A 23,300-nucleotide genomic window follows, 5' to 3' on the forward strand; every position below is an offset into this window, starting at 1 on the left:
AGTGTGGAAGCGAGTTTTTAAGTGTGAAAAGTGACCGGTGCCTCTGTCATCCCCTGCCCCAGGCCTGATTAAAGGGATAACTTTTTTTTTTTCTAAGATTTTATTTATTTATTTGACAGAGATCACAAGTAGGCAGAGAGAGAGAGGGAGGAAGCAGGCTCCCTGCTGAGCAGAGAGCCTGATGTGGGGCTCGATCCCAAGACCCTGAGATCATGACCTGAGCCGAAGGCAGAGGCTTAGCCCACTGAGCCACCCAGGTGCCCCGGTTTCCTCCATAAGCTTAACTAAAATGCTGGCACCACTGCTGCATGGCTTATCTGATTCACTGATCTGTTGCTGAGGAAAAGGCAGCTTTCCCTCACTTCCATCTGTCTTCCCTGCCTCCTGCAGACATTTTTCTACCACTATACTGGGTTGCCTCTGTAACTTAAAAAACTACCCTTGGGGTCCCTGGCTGGCTCAATAGAACATGTGAATCTTGATCTCAGGGTTATGAGTTCAAGCCCCATGTTGGGTTAAAGGTTCCTAAAAAGAAAGAAACTTTTTTTTTTTTAAGTTTTTTTTAATACTGAAACCTCAATTTCTCATTCCATTAACCACTGACCATATCTGGCGGTCCTCTTCGCTCTCCCCAGGGAGATAGAGACTCCGTTTTTCCCTTAACCACCCTGGGACCCGGCATCACAGCGTCTCTCTACTGCGCATTCAGGTGCCTGAAGTCAGGGTTGGTAACTGTGGGTTCTGTTTTATGACCGTAAATCCTCCATGAGTGACCCTGAGCCGGTGCTAAGAGGTAAAGACCAGAGCCCCGCATTTGCTCCCCTCGGCCGTCAGGACTCTGCTGCTGCAGGACCAGTGCGGGTGGGCCGTCCTTACAGGTCCTTCTCCTTGGGGCTGATGCCACTCAGAGGGGTGGTAAATGTCCTTTCCTATCTTTTATTCTCTTACGTGTTCAGAATCCATTACTTTATATGTTAGTTTGCTTCCTATTTGACCATGCCTTTCTTGTTTAATTTGCCGGTTTTTCTGGTGTTCCTACTACATCATTTCTACCGGCTATATCCTAATATCCTGTCCAGTGCAGTGTTAGTGACGTTCCCTGATGGTTGGACACTTAGGTTGTTGTCAGTTTCTCACTAACGTGAACGCTGCTATAATGTTCCTTCCCATTCAGCTTTCGTGCATTTGTTTCTTAACGTGATGTTTGAGAGCCCAGGAATGCTGCTGTTCCGTTTCAGCCTCCTCTGCCTTTCCCAGCTCCTTGCCATGCACTGCCTTGCTCCCTTCCCTTCAGATTGGCCCGTCCTCGAGGTCCATGGGAGAGGTGTCTCGTGGGAGGGGTGGCCCCCAGGTGATGTCCGTCTTCCTCTCCCCAGGCTCCCAAGACCGGCCATTTCTCAGATTTGGGGCAGAAAACGTCTCCAACTACACGGCCCTTCTGCTGAGCAGGGATGGCAAGACGCTCTATGTGGGTGCCCGAGAGGCCCTCTTTGCTCTCAACAGCAGCGCCAGCTTCCTGCCTGGTGGGGCGTACCAGGAGGTGAGGTGACGCCCGGGGCTGGCTCAGCTGGGCAGAGGATGGCGGAGGGGCAGGTGGACGGAAAGACCGACCTTTTGGGTGTGAAGATGCTGCTGGTGGGAGAGAAGGGGCCAGGCACACCCCCATCCCCACCTACGCGCCCCCCTTCTCTCATTCTGCAGCTGTCATGGAGCGCAGATGCCGATAGGAAACAGCAGTGCAGCTTCAAGGGCAAGGACCCACAGGTGAGCTAGCATGTGGCGGCCACCGGGGCCGAAGGAGGGATGGAGGGTGGTCTGCCGGACCCAGTGTGGCGGCAGGACGTGGGAGTGTGCAGCCAGCTGCGGTAGATTGGCCTTAGGCTTCAGAGATGGCCACACCTGGTTTGGTCCTATACCGAACTGCCTTAGTGTCCCCACCTGTAAAATGGGGACACTGATGGCCTGTCTCACAGGACTTGCCATGGGGATTCAGTGTCAATATATTCACCCCACACCTAATCAGAACCAAATAAAGTCGGCTTCCAGCAAGAGCAGTGACTGGGTGTCGCTCCACGGAGTGGGTACTAGAGGACATCTGCCTGATCCTGGTGTGGTTTGGGCCAGACCCCCAGCGTGGGGGTCTTGTCGGGCCTGGGGTTCTCCTGGAGGACTCCCCACTGTTCCCAGAGATCTCCTGTCCTTCATGTAGCGGGAGGCCACTGAGGGGAAGGCCAGAGAGCCCGGGACTTGAGTTCAGACATAGATTTAAGTCCCGATCGCCCCCGACTTCTTTGAATGGGCAAATGTGCTCTGCGCCCTGGTCCTTTCAGACACAGGCAGTATAGTTGTGCAGAAGAGCGAGCAACAGGCCAAATGCAGCCACTTGAACAGGTAGTCAGGCCACACCTCATTAAGAAAGTGACATGTGCGTCAGGAGTTGGCTCTGGGCTACCTGGAGAACGGGCAGGACTGGCCTTGCTCTGAGAGAGGTGCTTGGGGAGCCACCAGAGGGCTGGGCAGAGGAGCGCCATGGCTGGCTTTTTTTTTTTTTTTTAAGATTTTATTTGTTTATTTGACAGAGATCACAAGTAAGCAGAGAGGCAGGCAGAGAGAGAGGGAGGGGGAAGCAGGCTCCCTTCTGAGCAGAGAGACCGATTTGGGACTCGATCCCAGGACCCTGAGGTCATGACCTGAGCCAAAGGCAGCGGCTTAACTCAGTGAGCCACCCAGGCACCCTGGCTTGCATGTTTTAAAGGGGTTGCTCTGGATGCCGTGGTGGAGAGTGGCCTCTGGGGGGTGTGTGAAAGAGGCATTGGGGCTGACCTTGAGGTCTGGAGCCTGAGCAGCTGAAAAGGGAGAGGTCTCGGAAGATAAAGTTTTTGGGGAACGATCAGATACGTGGTCGGGGTCATCCGTGAGTCGGGGATCCCAGGTACTGCTCTGGGCCTTGGCTTATCTCACCAGGCAGATGGGGAGAACCAGAGGTTTTCACTGAGGTTCCAAAAAAGACCTTGGTGAAGACCTTGGGCGAAGACAGCCCAAGGAGGAGGGATTCTGTGCCTTCACTCCCACACTGAAGAGAATTTTCCCGAACACGCCGAGCCCCTGGGTTCCCCTCCAGCGCACACACTCTGTGGTCCTCGGTCAGCTCTGCCCCAGGATGCTGCTGGATTCTCATTTGCCCTGGGATTGAGGAGCGCCAGAGAGAGCCCAAGCTCTCCTCACACACCCAGCACACCCCAGCCTGGGAGGGCTTGGCGGCGCCCCCTGGCGGCATCCTTGGCCCTGACAGCCTCCTCCCTCCTCCCTCAGCGCGATTGTCAGAACTACATCAAGATCCTCCTGCCGCTCAACACCACTCACCTGTTCACCTGCGGCACTGCGGCCTTCAGCCCTGTGTGCACCTACATCGTGAGTGCCCCCCTATGCCCGGGCTCTCAGGGGCTGTTGTTCCCCAGCACCCATCCCTGGTCCAGGCTGGGGCACAGGGCACGACTTCTAGGGAGCGGTGGGTCCAGAACCCTGAGGTCCAGCCCCAGGTCTAGGGGCCCGGTTGGCCCACGGAGGGTGGGGGAAGGAGGGGCACGAGGAAACACCCCAGGCACAGAGGTCATGGCCAGCCCCGGACTCACACCCTCCCTTGCTTCCTCAAGCTCTCCCCTGGCCTCACTCAGTTCCGCAGCCCAACTCCTCCACCCTTACACACACACACACACACACACACACACTCTCTCTCTCTCTCTGCATTTCTGCTTTACCACCCCTGAGCAGAGGGTGGCATTCTGAGCAGTGGGTTGGAGCTCAGGTTTGAATCATACCGGTGCTCCTTCTGAAGCCTGTCGCGTCTCTCCTGTAGTCACTGCAACTAGTGTGCCCACCGCAGAGGGCCCCTGCCAGACGGTGCCCGCGCGGCACCCTGCCTGCAGAGAAGAGGAGTGTGGCGGCTTGCCTCCCTCCTCGCCCCCCCTTCTCTGGCACGCCCCCCTCCTTTCCCTCCAGGCCCACGCGCATTCCCCAGCGTGTCCCTGAGCTCTTCCGTCTGCTTCCCTGCAGAGTGTGGAGAACTTCACTCTGGCACAGGACGAGATGGGCCGCATCCTCCTGGAAGATGGCAAGGGCCGTTGTCCCTTTGACCCCAATTTCAAGTCCACGGCCCTGATGGTTGGTGAGTGTTGGGGGCGGAGTGGCAGGATGAGTTCAGTGAGGCTCCGTGTGGGGGAGGGTAGGTGGGCAGCGTCGGTCCCAGGCCTGAGCTGGCGGGTCCCCGCCATGCTGGGTCCCAGGGGCCCCAGAGTGACCCTCGGCTGCCCTTGGGTTTGGCTTTTCCCAGATCCCACTCCCTTCCCTGTCCACCGCAAGCGAGATGGGCAGTGCTGGGGTCAGTGTGGGCCCTGGGTGGGGAGAAGGAGCCGTGCTGAGGGGCCATTCCCACGGGAATGTTCTCTTGGCAGACAGTGAGCTCTACACCGGAACGGTCAGCAGCTTCCAGGGGAATGACCCGGCCATCTCCCGGAGCCAGAGCCTCCGCCCCACCAAGACCGAGAGCTCCCTCAACTGGCTCCAAGGTGAAGTCCTCCCCACGCACCCAGTGCCAGTCCCGGGAGCCTCTCAGGGCCAGGCCAGGAACAGTGTCTTGCCTGTCTGGGATTCCCAGGCTGACTGCACTCCCCATTGGTCCCACAGATCCAGCGTTTGTGGCCTCGGCCTATATTCCCGAGAGCCTGGGCAGCTTGCAAGGGGACGATGACAAGATCTACTTCTTCTTCAGCGAGACTGGCCAGGAGTTTGAGTTCTTCGAGAATACCATCGTGTCCCGCATTGCCCGCATCTGCAAGGTGAGGGGACTGGGCTGCCCCAGAGACCCGAAGGCTCCAGTACTGGATCAGGAAGTGCCAGGAGGCCTCTTCTGTCCTCCAGGAGGAATAGCTTGACTGACTGCTTTTCTCTCTCTCCTTTTATTTTTTTTAAGATTTTTATTTATTTATTTGAGAGAGAAAATGAGAGAGAGAGGAAGAGCATGAGAAGAAGTTAGGATCAGAGGGAGAAGCAGACTCCCTCTAAGCACAGAGCACGATGTGGGACTCGATCCCAGGACTCCAGGATCATGACCTGAGCCGAAGGCAGTCGCCTAACAAACCGAGCCACCCAGGAACCCTCCCACTCTACCCCTCTTATTTTTAAAAAAGTTTTTATTGGGCCCCTGGGTGGCTCAGTGGGTTAAAGCCTCTGCCTTCAGCTCAGGTCATGATCTCAGGGTCCTGGGATCGAGCCCCGCATCGGGCTCTCTGCTCAGCAGGGAGCCTGCTTCCTCCTCTCTGCCTGCCTCTCTGCCTACTTGTGATCTCTGTCTGTCAAATAAATAAATAAAACCTTTTTAAAAAAAATAAAAATAAAATAAATAAAAATAAAAAAGATTTTATTTACTTTTTTATTTGACAGAGAGAGAAAGATCACAAGTAGGCAGAGAGGCAGGCAGAGGGGCGGGGGAAGCAGGCTCCCCACTGAGCAGAGAGCCCGATGCGGGGCTTGATCCCAGGAGTCTGAGATCATGACCTGAGCTGAAGGCAGAGGCTTAACCCACTGAGCCAGCCAGGCACCCCTCCCTCTCTCCTTTTAAATTAACATGGCTCTTAACGTTTTTTCCTATTTAAGAAAATGCAGAAGTACAGGAAAGTACACGCAAAAATCACGTACGGTATAAAGAAGCAGGGTAGCTTTGTGACCAAGAACAGAGACGAGCCAGGCTGCCTCAGTGCCTGCCCCACGGGTCCTGTGACCTCAGGCAAGTCCTGTGCCTTCTCATCTAGTGTCCCCATCTGTTCAGTGGGCATCGCTAGACTGGCCTCAGAGTTGTTGCATGTGCTGAATCTAGTCCCGGAAAGCTTTAGGAGTGTGGTGAGCTACAACTACAAGAACTAAATGTTGACAGTTAGTGTCAGAGTCCTATTGCCGCACCACCGGTGATTAGAACGTTCCTTGATGATCTTTGTTCTTTTTTGGCACATGTGCAAATATATAGGTATTTATATGATTAAAAAACTTTTCTTTTTTTTAAGATTTTATTTATTTATTTGACAGAGATCGAAAGTAGGCAGAGAGGCAGGTAGAGTGAGAAGAGGGAAGCAGACTCCCCACCGAGCAGAGAGCCCGATGTGGGGCTCGATCCCAGGACCCTGGGATCATGACCTGAGCTAAAGGCAGAAGCTTTAACCCACTGAGCCACCCAGGTGCCCCATGATTAAAAAACTTTACAAACGAGTTCTGCAGCGTGGATATTCAGGTGCCCTGTTCGCGGGGGATCATGACCCCTTCCCCTGTGTCAGACTCCCCATCTGTCCGCTTCCGGGTACTCCGCCGTGAGGAAGGCACCCTCGTGTACTCGGCCAGCCTCGCGGCGATGGGACTTGGACCCTGCCGTCAAGTCTTCCTGATTCTAAATGGAACCCTGCCCTATAGCTTCGGCGTGCCACTCGGGGTGTCTGTGTAGCAACCACTGGGAGGGGCGATAGGGGGCCCCAGGCTCCCTGCCGGGGCCTGCGCATAAGCCCGGCTTCTCTCGCTCCACCAGGGGGACGAGGGTGGTGAGCGGGTCCTGCAGCAGCGCTGGACATCCTTCCTGAAGGCCCAGCTGCTGTGCTCACGGCCAGAGGACGGCTTCCCATTCAATGTGCTGCAGGATGTCTTCACGCTGAGCCCCAGCCCCCAGGACTGGCGTGACACCCTGTTCTATGGGGTCTTCACCTCCCAGTGGTATGGCCCCCAGGACCTAACCCTAACTGGGAGCTGGGAGGGCGTGGGGTGACTGGGACTGGGGCCCAAGAGCTGGCCGCATCTCGTGCCCCAGGGTTCCTGGGTTCATCCAGCCGTTTCCTCTGTAGGCACAGGGGGACCACGGAGGGCTCCGCCGTCTGCGTCTTCACCATGAGGGACGTGCAGAACGCCTTCAGTGGTCTCTACAAGGAGGTGAACCGGGAGACGCAGCAGTGGTACACGGTGACGCACCCAGTGCCCTCACCCCGGCCCGGAGCGGTGAGTACCGGCCGCCTATGGCTTCTCTGGGTCTCTTTTCTCCTCTTGAAAGAGGGACTGAAGCCCAGAGCTGCTTATCTTACTGGGTTGGACGGGGCTATGGATGCTGGAATGCCGGTAACCTGCCTCGGTGGGCAGCTGTGCACCTGCCCAGGCACTGAAGGGTGCGCTTTTGTCCTTGTCCCTTCGCTTGTGCCTCTCTCCTGCTCAGCTGTGGGCTCCTTATCTAGGGGCTGAGTGATGGCCCAGCTGTGAGGACATCCTCCTCCTGTCCTCACAGCCTTGCGGCTCCTCCCAAAGCAGACCTTGAAACAAGGTCACGAGCATGAGCAGTTGGTACGGGAGGGGACTCCAGGAAGCACCATGAGGGACAGGAAAGTGAGGGGGGAGCAGAGCCGAGGAAGTGTCCAAGCGGTTCCCGTCATGGGCACCTGGGTCTCAGTTCCCTGTGGCCCCGTGAGAGCACCTCCTTCTGACCCCCGGCCTAGGAAGCCTGGCCAGCCAGAGCTTCCTTTGAGTACTGGCAAGAGCCACGTGAAGGGTGGTCATGCTTCTCGAGGCCTGGGTAGAAAGGGGAACCCTGCCAGCCAGGGCCCCTGGGGGCCCCATACCCAGGCTTTCCCCTTCGGCTTCCAGATCAGTGTGTTGGCTCCATGCAGCACCCAATGACGTCCCTTGGCCTCCGGGGATGGCAGATGCCCCCCTCCTGTCCGCCGGAGAGGCTGGGCCAGAAGTCCTGCACCTGCAGGCTTGCCCTGCTGCGTGCTATCCTAAGCGGCCCTCCATCTCACGCCGCCCCCTCCTCCTCCAGTGCATCACCAACAGCGCCCGGGAGAGGAAGATCAGGTCGTCCCTGCAGCTCCCGGACCGTGTGCTGAACTTCCTCAAAGACCACTTCCTGATGGACGGGCAGGTCCGCAGCCACCTGCTGCTGCTGCAGCCACGGGCCCGCTACCAGCGTGTGGCCGTCCACCGTGTGCGTGGCCTGCACCACACCTATGATGTGCTCTTCCTGGGCACCGGTGAGTGCCGACAGCAGGGCGGGTTCAAGGTCAAGGCGCCGTGGCCACCGGGATGTGGGCCTGAGTGCCATCTGTGTTCCAGGTGATGGCCGGCTACACAAGGCGGTGAGCGTGGGCTCCAGGGTACACATCATTGAGGAGCTCCAGATCTTCCCACACGGACAGCCCGTGCAGAACCTGCTCCTGGACGCCGACAGGGTGAGCTGGTGGGGGAGCCTGGAGGAGGGAGCCAGCGTGCTCTGGTGCCCCTCTGCTGTTGACGAGCGGGCCTCAGTCAGCTTGTCCTCCCTGGCAGCAGCAGGATGGAAGGATCAGGCTCCCGGCATAAGCCAACAGAAAGTGGATTTCCCGGGAGCACAAGAGGAGGCTCCTTGGGGGCGTGAGCAGGTGCAGCTGCAGGTGGTGGCCCTGACCGGCCACGCCTGCCGCTCACTCCCCCGTGTCCACGTCCGTACAGGGACTGCTCTACGCGGCCTCCTACTCCAGCGTGGTCCAGGTGCCCGTCGCCAGCTGCAGCCTGTACCAGAGCTGTGGGGACTGCGTCCTCGCCCGGGACCCCTACTGTGCATGGAGCAGTTCCAGGTGCAGACCTGTCAGCCTCTACGGGCCTGAGACAGCCTCCAGGTGAGAGCTCCTCCAGCCCTTCCTACCTGTCCACCCCTGCACACTTGGCCTCGGACCACCTTCCCTAGGCCCTCTGTAGAGTCCCCCGGCAGCTCCTTTGTGGCCACGGTCCACACGGTTAGTAACTCACTCCCCTTCTGCCTCTCCAAAGTACGCTGGTGTAGGCCGTAAGTGATGTTTGCCTTACCCATCTGTACAGCCGGGAACCTCACTTGGCAAAGAATGAAGCATCACAGCTCTGAAAAGCCTTGCAGGAGATTGTGGACTGGCGTGTGAATGTGTTTCACAAAAAAAATAGCTACATGACAGGCCATAAACAAACCCATTAAAAATCACTTCCAAAAGCACTAAATTGGGATATAAGGTGTTCATATGGAAAACTCGAAAAGTAGGGGCACCTGGGTGGCTCAGTGGGTTAAGCCTCTGCCTTCAGTTCAGGTCATGATCTCAGGGTCCTGGGATCGAGCCCCGCATCGGGCTCTCTGCTCAGCGGGGAGTCTGCTTCCTTCTCTCTCTCTGCCTGTTTCTCTGCCCACTTGTGATCTCTCTCGTCAAATAAATAAATAAAATCTTAAAAAAAAAAAATTCAAAAAGTAGAGGTAGGTGTAAACAGAACAAAAACTATCCCAAATCCCAGCACCTAGAGAGAATTGCAGTGATATTTCAACATACAGTCTCCTAGGTTTTTTTATGTATCTGTGAAATAGACAAAAATACATGTATTTTAAAGATTTTATCTATTTATTTGACAGAGATCACAAATAGGCAGACAGGCAGACAGGCAGGCAGGGGGAGAGGGGAAGCAGGCTCCCTGCTGAGCAGAGAGCCCGATGCAGCTCGATCCCAGGACCCTGAGATCATGATCTAAGCCGAAGGCAGAGGCTTAACCCACTGAGCCACCCAGGCACCCCCAAAATACATGTATTTTAAATAAAAATGGAACCCATCCCACTTGTAGTGTCTTTGCTTCGCACACAGGGAGACCTGGTGCCAGTTTTGTTTCTAAGAACCCCAATTGTGCACACGCATGTGCCCCTTGAAGGATGTGCCCAAAGGGCTACGCGCCACCATCACCACTGGCTGGTAGACTATGTGTGACTCCTGTAGAGTTTTCTTTTCTTTTCTTTTTAAGATTTTATTTATTTATTTTACAGACAGAGATCACAAGTAGGCAGAGAGGCAGGCAGAGAGAGAGGGAGAGGGAAGCAGGCTCCCCGCTGAGCAGAGAGCCCGATGCGGGGCTCGATCCCAGGACACTGGGATCACAACCTGAGCCGAAGGCAGAGGCTTAACCCACTGAGCCGCCCAGGAGCCCTTCCTGTAGGGTTTTCAGCGTTTGTACTTGGTTGAGGTTTTTTTTAGGTTTTGTGAGTGTATCACGAGTTACTTTTATTCCTTGTTACGTTTTATCAAACAAGCGCGTGCATGTGCATTGCTTTAAAAGAGGCGGAGACATGCATTAGACCAGTGGTGCTTCCAGACTTTTTCTCAAGGTCCATGTTGCTTTCATAACGCAGGAAGAGGTATTTAGCCATATTTGAAATAAATACTGTGCAAACGGAGGAGATGCCGGCTCAAACCTGCAGGTGTAGAATCAACCTGGGGAAGCCGCCTGCCGTTTACTCTGGCTTTGGGTCCCGCAGTCTCTGAGCCCCAGGCCCTTATGGAGCTGCAGGGCCAGAGAAGGGCCTGTGCTGCACGGGGGCCGGGTCCCTGTGGGGGCACAATGGTTTCCTGGCCTCTCTCTGACTCTCTTTGGTCCCCAGGTCATGGATCCAGGACATTGAGGGGGCCAACACCAGGGGTCTCTGCAATACTTCCTCACCCGGGCTTCGGTCTCCTGTACTCACGGGTAAGTCGCCCTGTGGAGGGCTGGGGCTGAAGTGGGGGGGCCAGGTCTGCTGAGAAGGCCCCTGCAGGCAGTGGTGGGTTGTAAACGCCTTTCCTGGTCCCAGACTCAGAGTCCCAGAGCTGTGTACCACAGCACAAGGATTACAGTCCCCAGAGAAGTGGGGCGAGCCTGGGGCTCCCGTGGATGCTGGTCCCCCCGCTACCCCGTGCCTCTTCCGTCTGCAGGTGAGAAGCGATGTGAGCAAGTCGACTTTCCGCCGAACACGGTGAAAACCTTGGCCTGCCCCCTCCTCTCCAACCTGGCCACCCGGCTCTGGCTGCACAACGGTCTCCCGGTCAACACCTCGGCCTCCTGCCGTGTGTTGCCTACTGGGGACCTGCTGCTGGTGGGCGGCCAGCAGGAGCTGGGAGTGTTCCAGTGCTGGTCCCTGGAGGAGGGCTTCCGGCAGCTGGTGGCCTGCTACTCCCCGACGGTGGTGGAGAACAGGGCAGCGGACCGAGGCGACCGGAGCGGCAGCGTGCCTGTCATCATCAGCACGTCGCGGGTGAGCGCACCGGCGGGCAGCAAGGCCAGCTGGGGGGTGGACAAGTCCTACTGGACCGAGTTCCTGGTGATGTGCACGCTCTTCGTGCTCGCCGTGGTGCTCCTCATTTTGTTCTTCCTCTACCGGCACCGGGGCGGCATGAAGGTCTTCCTGAAGCAGGGGGAGTGCGCCAGTGTACACCCCAAGCCCCGCCCCATGGCGCTGCCCCCTGAGACCCGGCCACTTAATGGCGTAGGCCCCCCTAGCACTCCGCTGGACCACCGAGGCTACCAGGCCCTGTCCGAGAGCTCCCCGGCACCCCGCGTTTTCACTGAGTCTGAGAAGAGGCCGCTCAGCATCCAGGACAGCTTTGTGGAAGTGTCCCCGGTGTGCCCCCGGCCCCGGGTCCGCCTGGGCTCTGAGATCCGGGACTCCGTGGTGTGAAAGCACACTGCTCGAGCAGTCCGCCCTGGCCCCGCAGACCCCGAGTGTGCAGAGGGGGCCCGCCGGACCTCTGCGGGTTGTGGGACACAGCCGCAGCGCCCGGCCCTCGGGGCCCGCAGAGCCTGCCGGCCCGCTGACCTTTGCCAAGCAGCAAGGCCCCCTGCAACTGGCGGCCAGGGCCCGGGAGAGCCCGGTTGCGGATGGGGGCCTGCCTGGGTGGGCAGAACAGTGCTCCCTGTGTAAAACTGAGCCCTTTGTTTAAAAAAAAAAAAAAAAAATGAAAATGTGAAGCCAGTGAGAAGAATGAAACATCGCGGAACGCCACGTGCGCCAGCCGCCCCGCCACACGGCCTCAGAGGCAGTCTGAGACAGAGCTGGCAGTCCCCACCGGCTGGCCTCTTCCACCTCCTGCCTTATCCCACAGCCACTGGTGGGCCCTCGTCCCCACAGAAGCAGGGGGCGGCTCGGGCTTTGTGGGTCCTGCCTTGCCAGCTGGCCAACTCTTCACAGCCATCATCCCGTCACCTCAGGGACCAGAGGGCCACGCTGCCACTGCAGCCCCTCACAAGGCCTTGGGCTCAGACTCACCTGCTGGACCTTTCCGGCCTGTATCAGGCTGTGGCCACGCGCAAGAGGGGCAGCGCGAGCCCAGGAGAGAGTTTAGGACGATGGATGCCCTTTCCCTCGGAGTCTAGGAAGAGATTGGTGCCTGCCTGCCTCCATCTAGCCTGTGAACCTGTGTGTCCCTTTGGCTCGCATCCCCTCCAGACTGCTCCCGGACCCCATTCCCCGCTCCCTCCCCCCACCTTGCCTGCTCCCACTCAAAGTGATGGGGACACTAAGTTTAAGTGGGTTTTATATTTTTTTTAATAAGATGCACTTTACTTTTTTTTTTTTTTTTAATAAAATCTAAAGAATAGAAACAGAATCCTGGCCCTTCCTCTCAAAGGACTGTTACTCTTTGAGGTTGGCCCAATGCTCTTGAGTTTTGGGGAGTGGTCTGAGCCTCCGCTTTCCAGAGGCTAGTGGCCCAGAGCCACCCTGGTCTGGTCGACGTCATCTCCCAGTGGAGCGTGGTCCTGCAGGTGGGAAGTTTAATGCACTGATGGGAGGGGCAAAGAATTCATTCATTGTCCGTCACCCCCTTACTTTGCACCTCCCCCAGTTCGGTTCAGGGTGGGAACATGGGATCGGGGAGGGGGGGGTTTGTCATGTTCCTTTTTAAATTATTTTAAAAATGTTTATTTTTTAAAATGAGCACACAGTGAAACTGGCGGTTTTTCTTTTGGCACACAGTTGTCTGAATTTTTATGTGTACAAATTGTATAAGCACCACTGGGAGGAGTTGCACTTGTCCCGCTACCCCGTCCTGCTCACACCCTCATGAGGGCCGGGCCAGGCAGGCTACGGTCTCACTTCCTGCTGGCCCTTTAGATCCTGTTCTTCCCAGAAGGACCAAAGGCTCCTGGAAGTCCGGTCCTTCCTCATACCAGTGCTTCTAGTATTACGCAAAGGGTCAAAATGTCTAAACTTTTATTACGGAAGAGTAGAACACAAACAGAGTGATGACAATGACAGAAGGAGAGAGGCCCTGGCACGGAGGGCCTTCTCCTTCCTGGAGCGGGACTGCACGGCCGCCAGCTCTGGGCTAGGCCAGCTTGGCCGGCCCTGGCAACACAGGCATGACCTCGACCACAGCTCAGCAGTGGAAAGCCTCTCTGACGGGGTGCTTGCTGGGACACACGCTGTGGCTCCTGTCATAGGACAATCTTAAAGGAGCTGAACAAGAGAAGAGTGGGTCGTGTTTTCTGATGAAAGAAGAGGGGACAGGCTAGCCCCAAGCTTGTCTTCCCTACAACCCTTCAGAATGGGCTGTCCCACATCTGTCCCTCCCCTTCGGCGTTAGAGCTGCCCTGAGACACTGAGAGGAACTGGAGAGACTGCTCAGCCTGGCTGCCGCCCCCCATGCTAACATCCCAGACCCAGGTGCAGCAGGTGCGGACCCAGAATACGGGGGACCACGACCATTGTACCTGGCAAAGTCCGGTGACCGGGAGATGACGTGCTGAAACTCTGAGAGGTTGATGGTGCCATCCCTGTCAATGTCGGACTCTTCCAGGATCTGGGGGAGGGAGAGCGTCAGGCCAAGTCCCTGCCCTTCCCTCCCGCTCCCTGGCCTGGCCCAGCTGCTCACATTATCAATGAGCTGTTTCATCTCTGAAGCACTAAGCCGTGTGTCCTCGCCCTGTCCTGTGAGGCAGTTCACAAGGTGACTCAAGTCTTCTCGGTTCAAGGTTCCATCATCATCAAAGTCTAGAGACAGACACAGGAAGCCAGAAAGAATGTGGTCAGGGTGAGCTCCCAGGCTCCCGAGCGGTAGGTACACCACGACCATGGGGGGACAGGCCGTGTCCCACCAGGTTGCTCCTGGCTCTCACCGAAGATGCGGAAGGCATAGTGAGACTTGATGTCTGGAGTTGCTGTGTCACTGAACACACTGAGAAGGTCCAGGAAGTCCTCAAAACTCAGGCTGTCCCTGGTTGGGGATGTGGAGAAGACCCTGCAGATTCGTTCCTTGAAGGGGTTGGCCTAGGCAAGAGAGCCTTGTGTGAAGGCCACAGATACAGCCCAGGTCACACACTCCTCAGACCCCACCAGGAGCTGGAGGGAACAGGTCACAGCACCTACTCTGTGAGCTCAGGTTCACAGGAGAGAAGGATCAGTCTTTTAGGGCCAGCCTGGAGGGCAGGAGGACCACCTGACTAAGGGAAGAGACTGAAATGGTTTCCTGTGAGTCAGTTTAACCCAAAGGCAGGCTGGGGGCAGAGAAGGAAGATGAAAGCATCCTAAGGGAAGAGAACAGATGGGCTGGTGACTTTAAACACGTTTACTTCAACACTCACTGTGTTATAGGCCCTTTGCATAAAAATTTTCACAGCAGGGGCACCCTGGGTGGCCCCAGTCTGTGGTCAGACTCTTGATCTCGGCTCAGGGTCGTGAGATCAAGCCCCTCACCAGGTTTCGCGTGGGGTTGGCTTGTCCCTCTCCCCCACTCTCTCTCAAATAAGTAAAAATCTTTATAAAAAATTTTTTTAAAAGATTTTATTAGTTTGTCATTGAAAGAGTGCACAAGCAGGGAGAGCAGCGGGCCTCTGAGCAGGGAGCCCGATGTGGGACTTGACCCCAGGACCCTGGGGTCATGACCTGAGCCGAAGGCAGATGCTTAACCAACTGAGCCACCCAGGCATCCCTAAAAAATGTTTTTCACAGCAACCCTACAGAGAGGCAATCAGCCTCTGGAATAGGGTTTCTCAAACCTTAATTGGGTAGCTCAACTCCTTTTAAAGGACAAAACTTCTTTGACCCTCCAAGAGTATGCCCAAGAACCCCAACTGGCAAAACACCCCTCTAGTTAATTCCACCAGGTGATTTTGGTAAAGCCCTCCTCCCCAGGAAATTAGGGCTAAATAAAGAGAAGACCAGAACAGGGACCAGTGACCACATGATCTCAAGTGGAATAGCAGAGGGAGAGTGGGGGACTGGCACCTTGAGCTCTGGAAGACTGAGGATCTGCTCCAAGGACACTCGTATCTGCAGTGATTCCTCCACGCTCCGGTGCTCAGGGGGAAGCAGCTCACAAAACCGCCTGTGGGCTCTGGCAGAAGAGGAACTTGTTGGCAAACCTTTCTGTGTGTATTACATCCCCACTCCTTGCTTCGTTACCCATTATAAAGCAGGTGAGGAGCTAAGGCACATGCACAACTTCTCAGTCAGCAGGCATAGGCCAAAGGGAGACACATATGTAGTCGCATGTGTAGAATCCAGATGTCTCCAGACTACAGGCTGAGAGTGCATTCATGCCATGGGTATTTACTGAGGGTCTAATGTGTGCCAGTCACTGTACTGGGCATAGGTTCTAAAGCTCCCAGAGGGATGGAGAGACTATAGAAGGAGCCAGAAGTTGATCCTGAAAACCAGGGAGAAAAGAGTAAAATTGAAATCTCTTTCCCATTTCACTCCAGGAATCTCCAGCTCTTCAAAGCCTTCCTCTTTTTAGTAACCACCCGAAATGATCTTTTCCTCAGCCCTCCTCTCCTTCCCGCTGGGGTTATCTTTGCCAAGGTGAGCCAAGGAATCTCCTCACTCAGGTGCCTTGACCACAAAAAGCTGGCACACGGCTAGGAAGGAGGTTCCAGCTCGAGTTCAAATCCTCTTACTCGAAGTGTAAGTAACTTTGGTAACTTACGCAAGTTACCAAACTTCTCTGAAACTTCTGTCATTGTCCCGGTACCTCCCACCTGAGGATTAAATTAGGTAATGTAGGCAACCAACCACTTCCACGGGTCCTGGCACTCGGAGAGTGCTCAGTAAGCGTTAACGGTTACTGTGTTAATTCAGATCGAGTTACCAGGAGCTAAGCTGCGGGTAGGCGAAGTCGGTGGAGAGCCACAGCAGCCCCTGCCCGGTTGGGGCAGGAAGTTCGGTCAGGCAGAAGGCAACGGGGCTTAGGCCCCGGGGCACCCGGCCGGGCCCGAGGCTGCGAGGTGGCTCCCAGCGGTGCGCAGCGGGGTTGGGGGCCCCCCCGAAACGGCAGGAGGGCGAGGAGGGCGGGGCGGGCGGAGGACACTGCCCGGGACTCGGGCCCGGGCGCCGGCTCCCGCTCGGCCGCGGACCGCAGGCAGGCCCCTGTCCCTCCCTCTGGGGGACCCGCCGTTTGCCCATCTACGGACAGAGGCCCTCCGAAGCCGCCTCTAGAGGATCTGGGAGCTGAAGTTCGACAGGGCACTTACAGGAGGATCTCCTGCTTGGTCAGGAACGTCAAGTCCTGGAAGGCAAAACGGAAGGGGTTCAGCGAGCCTCCCGGAGGCCACGCCCGCTCTGCCGCCGGCCCCAGGATCCGGCTCCCCAGACCCGGCTCCCCTGCGCAGGCCCGCGCGCATACTCCCCGGGACCGGCGTCCCGCGCACCTGGTACTCCGCCAACAGCTCCTTGGACAGGCGACTGCCCGAGCTCCCCATCGTCGCGCCGCGCGCACAGCTCAGCCAACTTGCCTCGGGGCGCCGGCAACTTTTCCACTTCCGCCCTTGGGCCGCGTCACTGCCCCGTCCCCGCGGCAACCGCTCCTGGGGCCACCGCCCCCGGGCTCGCCCCCACCTTAAAGTGCCCAGGCGCTCCCTGCCGGGCTCCGCCGGCCAGCTCCAGGCTCCGGGCAATCCTTGGCGAGCTGGAGGCGGGGCCCGGAGCGCGGAGCCCAGGCCTCACGGCCCCGCCTCCGGAGTGGGCGGGGCGAGCCCCGCCGCGTGCGAGCGGCCGGACTGCGCATGCGTTTGGGACGCCACAGCCTCGCCATGGCCCGGCCGGGAGCTTGCGGCGAGTGTCGCGTTGCGTCCTTCTCTACTGCTGTCGGTGGTGCGGCAGCCTTGGGCGCGGTCGGGGCCCAAGCGAACTACCTGGAACCTGGAATTCCGGAAAGCTCGAGACTCGCTACGTGGCCGAAGCGCGGCGAGGACTTTTACATCCAGACGTTGGCGCTCGCCCTCGCCGCACGTGTTGCAGCCCGCATGCCACCTCCAGAAATGACCAGAACCTTGCGGACCATTGAGGGTGTGCGCTGAGGGTCTGCAGACTGCAGAGCCGTGCAGAGTGATCTTCAAATTTCACAAGAGACCTGCAGGGTAGGTTCCCGTTTTACAAATGTGGAAAACAGGTCCGCGGGAAGGGTTAGGTTATTTGTCCCTACTCCGGCATTTAGAAGGCGGTCACCCCGGTCTAAGGCTCTTCTCAAGGGTCCCTATGACTGTAGACCTCACTAGAGCCGGCAGGGACTGAGGCTGACTTGTTTGCTCTTGTGCCCTCTCAGCCCCTAGGACCACGCTTGGCCCAGAGCAGGCTCTCAGCAAACTGGATGCGTGAATGCGAACGAACCTCCACTGCTCCAGAAGGTGAGGATTCCAGGCTTAGGGAGGAAGTGGAGGTGAGATTAATTCTTTTGTTTTCAGCTTTATTGATGTGTATTTGACAACATTGTAGGGATTATTTCTTGATTCTCCTGATTGATTCTACTTGACCTTCGTAAAGTTTAGATCTCATCATGGTCATTTCGGTTTAAAACTAATAAATGGTTGAAAACCAGAATACCGGCCCTCTGAAATCTGACTTCAACCTCTCTCTGCCCTCTTCCCTTGGCTTTCTGGGTCCCCTGCTGGCACAGTGGGCTCTCAGTGCCTCTTCCATAATAGCCTTGGGGAGGACTTTCCTGGTTCTCTAGAATAGATTAAGAATCCTCAGTGGTTTAGGCCTCTGCCTTCGGCTCAGGTCATGATCTCAGGGTCCTGGGATCAAGCCCCACATCGGGCTCTCTTCTCGGCGGGGAGCCTGCTTCCTCCTCTCTCTCTGCCTGCTTCTCTGCCTACTTGTGATCTCTGTCTGTCAAATAAATAAATAAAAATCTTTAAAAAAAAAAAAAAAAGAATCCTCTGGTTGGCAACTTATGTTTACGTGGGTGTTGATTGGGTTAGTGTCTGTCCCGTCCCTCCCTCCCCCAAGAGCTCCGAGAATTGTGATCTACAGGATCTAATAGGTGGCCGTTGCTGAGTAAATGTTTGCTGAGTGACCTTAGCTTCCCCAGCACTCAGTAAGGTGTTCATCTGAGAGTGGCTTTAGGAAGCCTCCCTGTCTCAACATGGGAGTCCCCACCACCATTGTGGAAATACTCCTCCATTCCAGGAGGTAGAGGCTGCAGAGTACTGAGAACACCAAAACCAGTCAAAATGAGTATAGTTCCGTCCCAACCTGATCATCTTCACAGAAGGCTCTTTCTGTACAAGAGATTGGTTAATAAAAGGGGAGGCGAAGAACAGGAAGCTGTCGTGGTGTCCCCTAGACTGCGGGGAGGGAGCACTGGCCAGCCAAGGCCTGTCCCTGGACTTCCTGGTGATACTGTGTCTCTTTGCAGTAAAGATGTGGGAATTGGCCCTGTGCCATGGTGACCAGCTGTGACACACATCTCTCAGCCACCTCACTTGGTGCTGAACCCTTCCTTGAACAGCTTTCTGATTATAATTTCGCTTCCTGGTAGATTTTTTTTTGAGATTTTATTTATTTGGCAGATAGCTCATAAGTAGGCAGAGAGGGGTGGGGGGAAGCGGGCTCCCTGCTGAGCAGAGAGCCAGATCCAGGGCTCTATCCCAGGATGCTGGGATCATGACCTGAGCCAAAGGCAGAGGCTTTAACCCACTGAACCACCCAGAGGCCCCAACTGCTCCTTGTTGTGAAATTATTTTATTAGTTGGATCTCTTCAAGATTTGTTCATAGCTACCAACTCCTGGATTTGAATTCCACTTTTTTTTTTTTTTTCCCAAGACATCTTTTCTCTGTTTATAATATTATTTCCTTCTTCCTGTTTTCCTTGGCACATGAGATAGGAGAACCACGCCAGGTTTCCCCGAGGGGGTGACATTTGATCTGAGAGCTGAAGGGGACAGCCCTGTGAAGAAAATCGAAAAGGGTATATTGTAGGCAGGGAGCCCAGAAAGCACCAAGGCCCTGAGCTGGAACAAGTTCAGTAAGTGAGGAGTTGAGTAGACGAGGGGACGAGTGGAATGAGAAGCCATGAGAGTGGGCGCACAGCTAAGCCTTATGGACTTCATTCTAGGGGCTCAAGGTCACATCCCTAGTGACTAGTAGAGCAGGAATTCAAACATCTGGTCCGCCTTTACAGGCGGAATCAGGCCTAATCTCTCACCTTTGTCCCAGGATGATGCCCAGTTCACAGGCTTGTTGTGAAGGTAGGTCATCTGAGAGAAGATAGAGGGCACCCAGCCCATGCCTGGCACAAGGTAGACATGCGACCAGTGTTCCCTTGCTCCTGGTTTTCGTGGAAAGGTTTGATCCTGTCACATGGTCACTGCTGACTGATCACTCTAAAGTGTTCTGTAGTCACAGGTAATGCTTTGTGCCTATTAGTTCACTTTAATGCAAATCTGACCGTGCCCACTTTCTGTTGATCAGTACGTCTTTACTCATATATTTAGCCTCCTGGTGTCATCTTGGTCCTGGCTCCTTGGTCCTAATCCCTGGCTTAAAGTGCTACTCCATAGTTGTATCTGGTCCACCCTGTACCCTTGACCTCCAGGTTTGACTGTCAGCTGCCTCCACCACTTCTTGGATGCTCAGGCTACATATCAAGCTCAGTCATCAGAACTGAATTCTCCATTCCCCCCTTCTTCTAAATCAATCTAGTCCCACCCCCACCTCTCCCTCAGTCCCTCCAGCTCGGTAAAGGCCACTACAGGGTACCACTATGTTTTTTTTTTTTTAAGATTTAATTTATTTATTTATTTGACAGAGAGAAATCACAAGTAGATAGAGAGGCAGAGAGAGAGAGGGAAGCAGGCTCCCTGCTGAGCAGAGAGCCCGATGTGGGACTCGATCCCAGGACCCTGAGATCATGACCTGAGCCGAAGGCAGCGGCTTAACCCACTGAGCCACCCAGGCGCCCCACCACTATGTTCTGAAGCTGAGATCCTCCCGGTTCTTCCCAGTGCCTCAGTCCCCTTAGCCTTTTTTTTTTTTTTAAGTATTTTATTTATTTATTTGACAGAGAGCGAGAGAGACAGTGAGAGAGGGAACACAAACAAGGGGAGAGGGAGAAGCAGGCTTCCCGTGGAGCAGGGAGCCTGAAGCGGGGCTCAACCCCGGGACCCTGGGACCATGACCTGAGCTCAAGGCAGACGTTTAACAACTGAGCCACCCACGCGCCCCATAGTAAAAAAAGAAAGAGAGAGAGAGAGAAAGTTTACTCAATATACATAACCTTTAAAAGAAAAAGTATAGGGACGCCTGGGTGGCTCAGTGGGTTAAAGCCTCTGCCTTCGGCTCAGGTCATGATCTCAGGGTCCTGGGATCGAGCCCCGCATCGGGCTCTCTGCTCAGCAGGGACTCTGCTTCCTCCTCTCTCTCTTTTCCTGCCGCTCTGCCTACTTGTGATCTCTGTTAAATAAATAAATAAAACCTCCAAAAATAAAACTTTTAAAAAAAGAAAAAGTATATATTTTTTAATTCAGCGGAAATGAATGCTAATCTAGAGGTGATGAAATCAGGAGCGTTTCCATGTTTTCAAAAATATTTTCCCAAAGGCATAAATTATTTTTGTAATTGGAACAAAAAATAATATTTATTTGAAACTCAAAATCGAATCTCTGGAAATGGGATGGTGTCCTTTATTTTTTACCTCTTAGGATTGTTTCAGGTCAGCCCCATGGCCGCTGCACAGGATTCAAATGAGATTTCCTATTTGCTCCCTCCAAACCGTAAGGACTGGGAAGAGAAAGGCGTTCCCAACTTTGTCTACCGGCAGAAGGAGCTTCTGGAAGGGATTCAGTGGCCAAGGACCGCACCCAGCCTCCTGGACAGGACACCGAGGTCTCGCTTCGACTCTGCTCTCTGCGCGGCCTGGAGGCAGCGCATGGAACTGGGGCTCTTCCGCTACCGCCTTGGGGAGCTGCAAACCCAGACCCTCCCTGGTGTGGTGGGTTTTGTGGCTCAGCTGAATGTGGAGCGAGGTGTGCAGAGGAGGCGCCCCCAGAACATCTGGAGTGTGAGGCAGGCATTTGACCCCGAACAGTTTAACTTCAACAAGATCCGGCCAGGAGAAGTCCTCTTCCGTTTGCTCCGGGAGCCCGATCTCCCAGGTGCTCTCCAGCAAGAGGACATCCTCGTCATGATCAATGTCAGCCCCTTGGAGTGGGGCCACGTGCTGCTGGTGCCCGAGCCCACCCAGGGGCTCCCTCAGCGCCTGCTACCAGCTGCACTGCGGGCCGGCGTCGAGGCTGTGCTGCTGAGCTCACACCCGGGCTTCCGCGTCGGCTTCAACAGCCTGGGTGGCTTGGCCTCGGTGAACCACCTGCACCTGCACGGGTATTACCTGGCTCACAGATTGCCTGTGGAGGGGGCACCGAGCGAGCCCCTGGACCCTGGGGGCCGTTTGCACCTGCTCCAGGCCCTCCCCGCTCCTGGCTTCCTCTTCTACACAAGTGGGCCGGGGCCTGACTTGGAAGCCCTCATAGGCAGGGTATGTCGGGCCACTGACTACCTGACGGACCATGAGATTGCCCATAATTTGTTTGTGACCCGGGGGGCCCCACCTGGAAAGACATCGCCATCCTCCGCTCTCACAGGCATCCGAGTAATTCTGTGGGCCCGGAAGTCCAGCTTCGGGGTAAAGGAAGGCGAGGCGTTCAATGTCGCCCTCTGTGAGCTGGCTGGGCACCTTCCCATCAAAACGTCCCAGGATTTTGACAGTCTGACGGAGGCGGCTGCTCTGGCCCTCATTCGAGACTGTCTGCTGCCCCCAGCCCAGGCAGAAGAAGTACAGGCAGCACTGGTGGCCTTGATTGCCCAGGATGAACAGTAATCCTTCTAGAAGTATGTATTTTCTATCCGGTCTAAGTCCCTTTCCAGAAAGCTGTCCACAGTGGTCGCTTGGGGTTCCATGGCTGCTGCCTTACCTGCCTCCACCTCAGGAGGTGGGGTAAAGAACTGTTAAGTGGTCTCTGTAAAGAGAAGAAACCTTAGAATAAATTGAAATGAATGCACCGTCATGAATGTATCTGCTTCTCATTTTTCTTCTTAGGCAAGCTTCAGGGATGTCAAACCTGTTACTAGGAAGGAAGTATGGGGGCAACTGGGTGGCTCAGTCCATTAGGCATCCAGACTCTTGATTTCAGCTCAGGTCATGATCTGGGTTGTGCCATCCAGCCCCGCACTGGGCCCAGTGCAGAGTCTGCTTGAGGTTCTCTCCCTCTGCCCACCGCCCGCCCCCCCACCACATATGCACACTTGTATTCTCTCTCTCTGAAATAAAATCTTTTTTTTTTTTTTTAAGATTTTATTTATTTATCAGAGAGAGAGGGAGAGAGCGAGCACAGGCAGACAATGGCAGGCAGAGGCAGAGGAAGAAGCAGGCTCCCTGCCGAGCAAGGAGCCCAACGTGGGACTCGATCCCAGGACGCTGGGATCATGACCTGAGCCGAAGGCAGCTGCTTAACCAACTGAGCCACCCAGGTGTCCCTGAAATAAAATCTTTTTAGAAAATAAACAAATAGAGTATGCACAAGAGTTACATATCCTGGGGTGCCTGGGTGGCTAAGTCAGTTGAGTGTTTGACTTCGGCTCAGGTCGTGATCCCAGGCTCCTGAGATAGAGCCCCATGTTGGGCTCCCTGCTCCGTGAAGAGTCTGCTTCTCCCTCTCCCTTTGCCCCCCTCTTCTCCTGTGTGTGTGCTCACTCGCTCTCTCATAAGTAAATAAAAATACTAAAAAAGAGTTAAGTGGGGCGCCTGGGTAGCTCAGTTGTTAAGTATCTGCCTTCGGCTCAGGCGGTGATCCCAGGGTGTTAGGATCAAGCCCCACATCAGGTTCCCTTATTCTGAGAGAAGCCTGCTTCTCCCCCTCCCACTCCCCCTGCTGGTGGTCTCTGTTCTCGCTGTCTCTGTCAAATAAATTAATAGAATCTTAAAAAAAAAAAAAAAAGTTACGTATTCCTGACATTATATAGACTTTTCCTTTCATATCAAGTCTTGGCAAAGTAATAGTTAAAGTGCCTTAAGCATTGTGCCCCCGCTTCCTCTGCCCTCACCTCTGCCAGTTCTCCCTTCTCGAGCCACCAGTGACCATTTCTTCATCCCTCCCCTCCACTGGGTCTCGCTTCCCCATAGCCCCTACTTAGAGCACCTTTCCCCGACCCAGCCAGCCTTGAATTTCCCTCCAGCCCCAAGCACAGAGTTGAGTGTTCCTCAAGCACATC

General features: G+C 55.4%; 3 protein-coding genes across 8 annotated transcripts in view; 2 read left to right on the forward strand and 1 right to left on the reverse strand.

Annotated features, from left to right (window-relative positions):
* SEMA4B (semaphorin 4B) overlaps nt 1-12,422 on the forward strand; it is a 26,343-nt gene extending 13,921 nt beyond the window's left edge. The window contains exons 3-15 of the mRNA XM_082736089.1: nt 1,377-1,540; nt 1,702-1,764; nt 3,313-3,411; nt 4,054-4,165; nt 4,452-4,565; nt 4,684-4,835; nt 6,569-6,750; nt 6,879-7,029; nt 7,841-8,051; nt 8,134-8,249; nt 8,509-8,675; nt 10,442-10,527; nt 10,752-12,422. Of these exons, the coding sequence (XP_082592215.1) occupies nt 1,377-1,540; nt 1,702-1,764; nt 3,313-3,411; nt 4,054-4,165; nt 4,452-4,565; nt 4,684-4,835; nt 6,569-6,750; nt 6,879-7,029; nt 7,841-8,051; nt 8,134-8,249; nt 8,509-8,675; nt 10,442-10,527; nt 10,752-11,494 (2,360 nt within the window). The 3' untranslated portion in view covers nt 11,495-12,422. The remainder of the gene's footprint in view (nt 1-1,376; nt 1,541-1,701; nt 1,765-3,312; nt 3,412-4,053; nt 4,166-4,451; nt 4,566-4,683; nt 4,836-6,568; nt 6,751-6,878; nt 7,030-7,840; nt 8,052-8,133; nt 8,250-8,508; nt 8,676-10,441; nt 10,528-10,751) is intronic.
* Nucleotides 12,338-16,732, reverse strand: CIB1 (calcium and integrin binding 1). 3 transcript variants are annotated; one of them, XM_082736094.1, is made up of 7 exons: nt 16,462-16,729; nt 16,285-16,319; nt 15,041-15,149; nt 13,933-14,083; nt 13,689-13,807; nt 13,528-13,616; nt 12,338-12,573 (listed from the first exon to the last, which is right to left on the reverse strand). In XM_082736094.1, the coding sequence occupies exons 1-7, from the start codon at nt 16,510-16,512 to the stop codon at nt 12,438-12,440; spliced, it is 690 nt and encodes a 229-aa protein (XP_082592220.1). In that variant the 5' UTR covers nt 16,513-16,729; the 3' UTR covers nt 12,338-12,437. The 3 variants fall into 3 exon arrangements, with proteins under 3 accessions (XP_082592220.1, XP_082592222.1, XP_082592221.1); XM_082736096.1 differs by lacking the exon at nt 12,338-12,573 and adding an exon at nt 13,011-13,273 and having other exon boundaries at nt 16,462-16,732; XM_082736095.1 differs by lacking the exon at nt 12,338-12,573 and adding an exon at nt 13,011-13,302.
* A 41-nt stretch (nt 16,733-16,773) lies between these two features.
* GDPGP1 (GDP-D-glucose phosphorylase 1) lies at nt 16,774-22,096 on the forward strand. 4 transcript variants are annotated; one of them, XM_082736093.1, is made up of 3 exons: nt 16,774-17,169; nt 17,355-17,468; nt 20,735-22,096. In XM_082736093.1, the coding sequence occupies exon 3, from the start codon at nt 20,755-20,757 to the stop codon at nt 21,907-21,909; it is 1,155 nt and encodes a 384-aa protein (XP_082592219.1). In that variant the 5' UTR covers nt 16,774-17,169; nt 17,355-17,468; nt 20,735-20,754; the 3' UTR covers nt 21,910-22,096. The 4 variants fall into 4 exon arrangements, with proteins under 4 accessions (XP_082592219.1, XP_082592218.1, XP_082592216.1 ...); XM_082736092.1 differs by having other exon boundaries at nt 16,814-17,169; nt 20,812-22,096; XM_082736090.1 differs by having other exon boundaries at nt 16,824-17,169; nt 20,746-22,096.
* Nucleotides 22,097-23,300: the final 1,204 nt, after the last annotated feature.

The sequence above is a fragment of the Mustela nivalis genome (genome assembly GCF_964662115.1).
Source record: "Mustela nivalis genome assembly, chromosome: 6".
Taxonomy (NCBI): Eukaryota; Metazoa; Chordata; class Mammalia; order Carnivora; family Mustelidae; genus Mustela; species Mustela nivalis.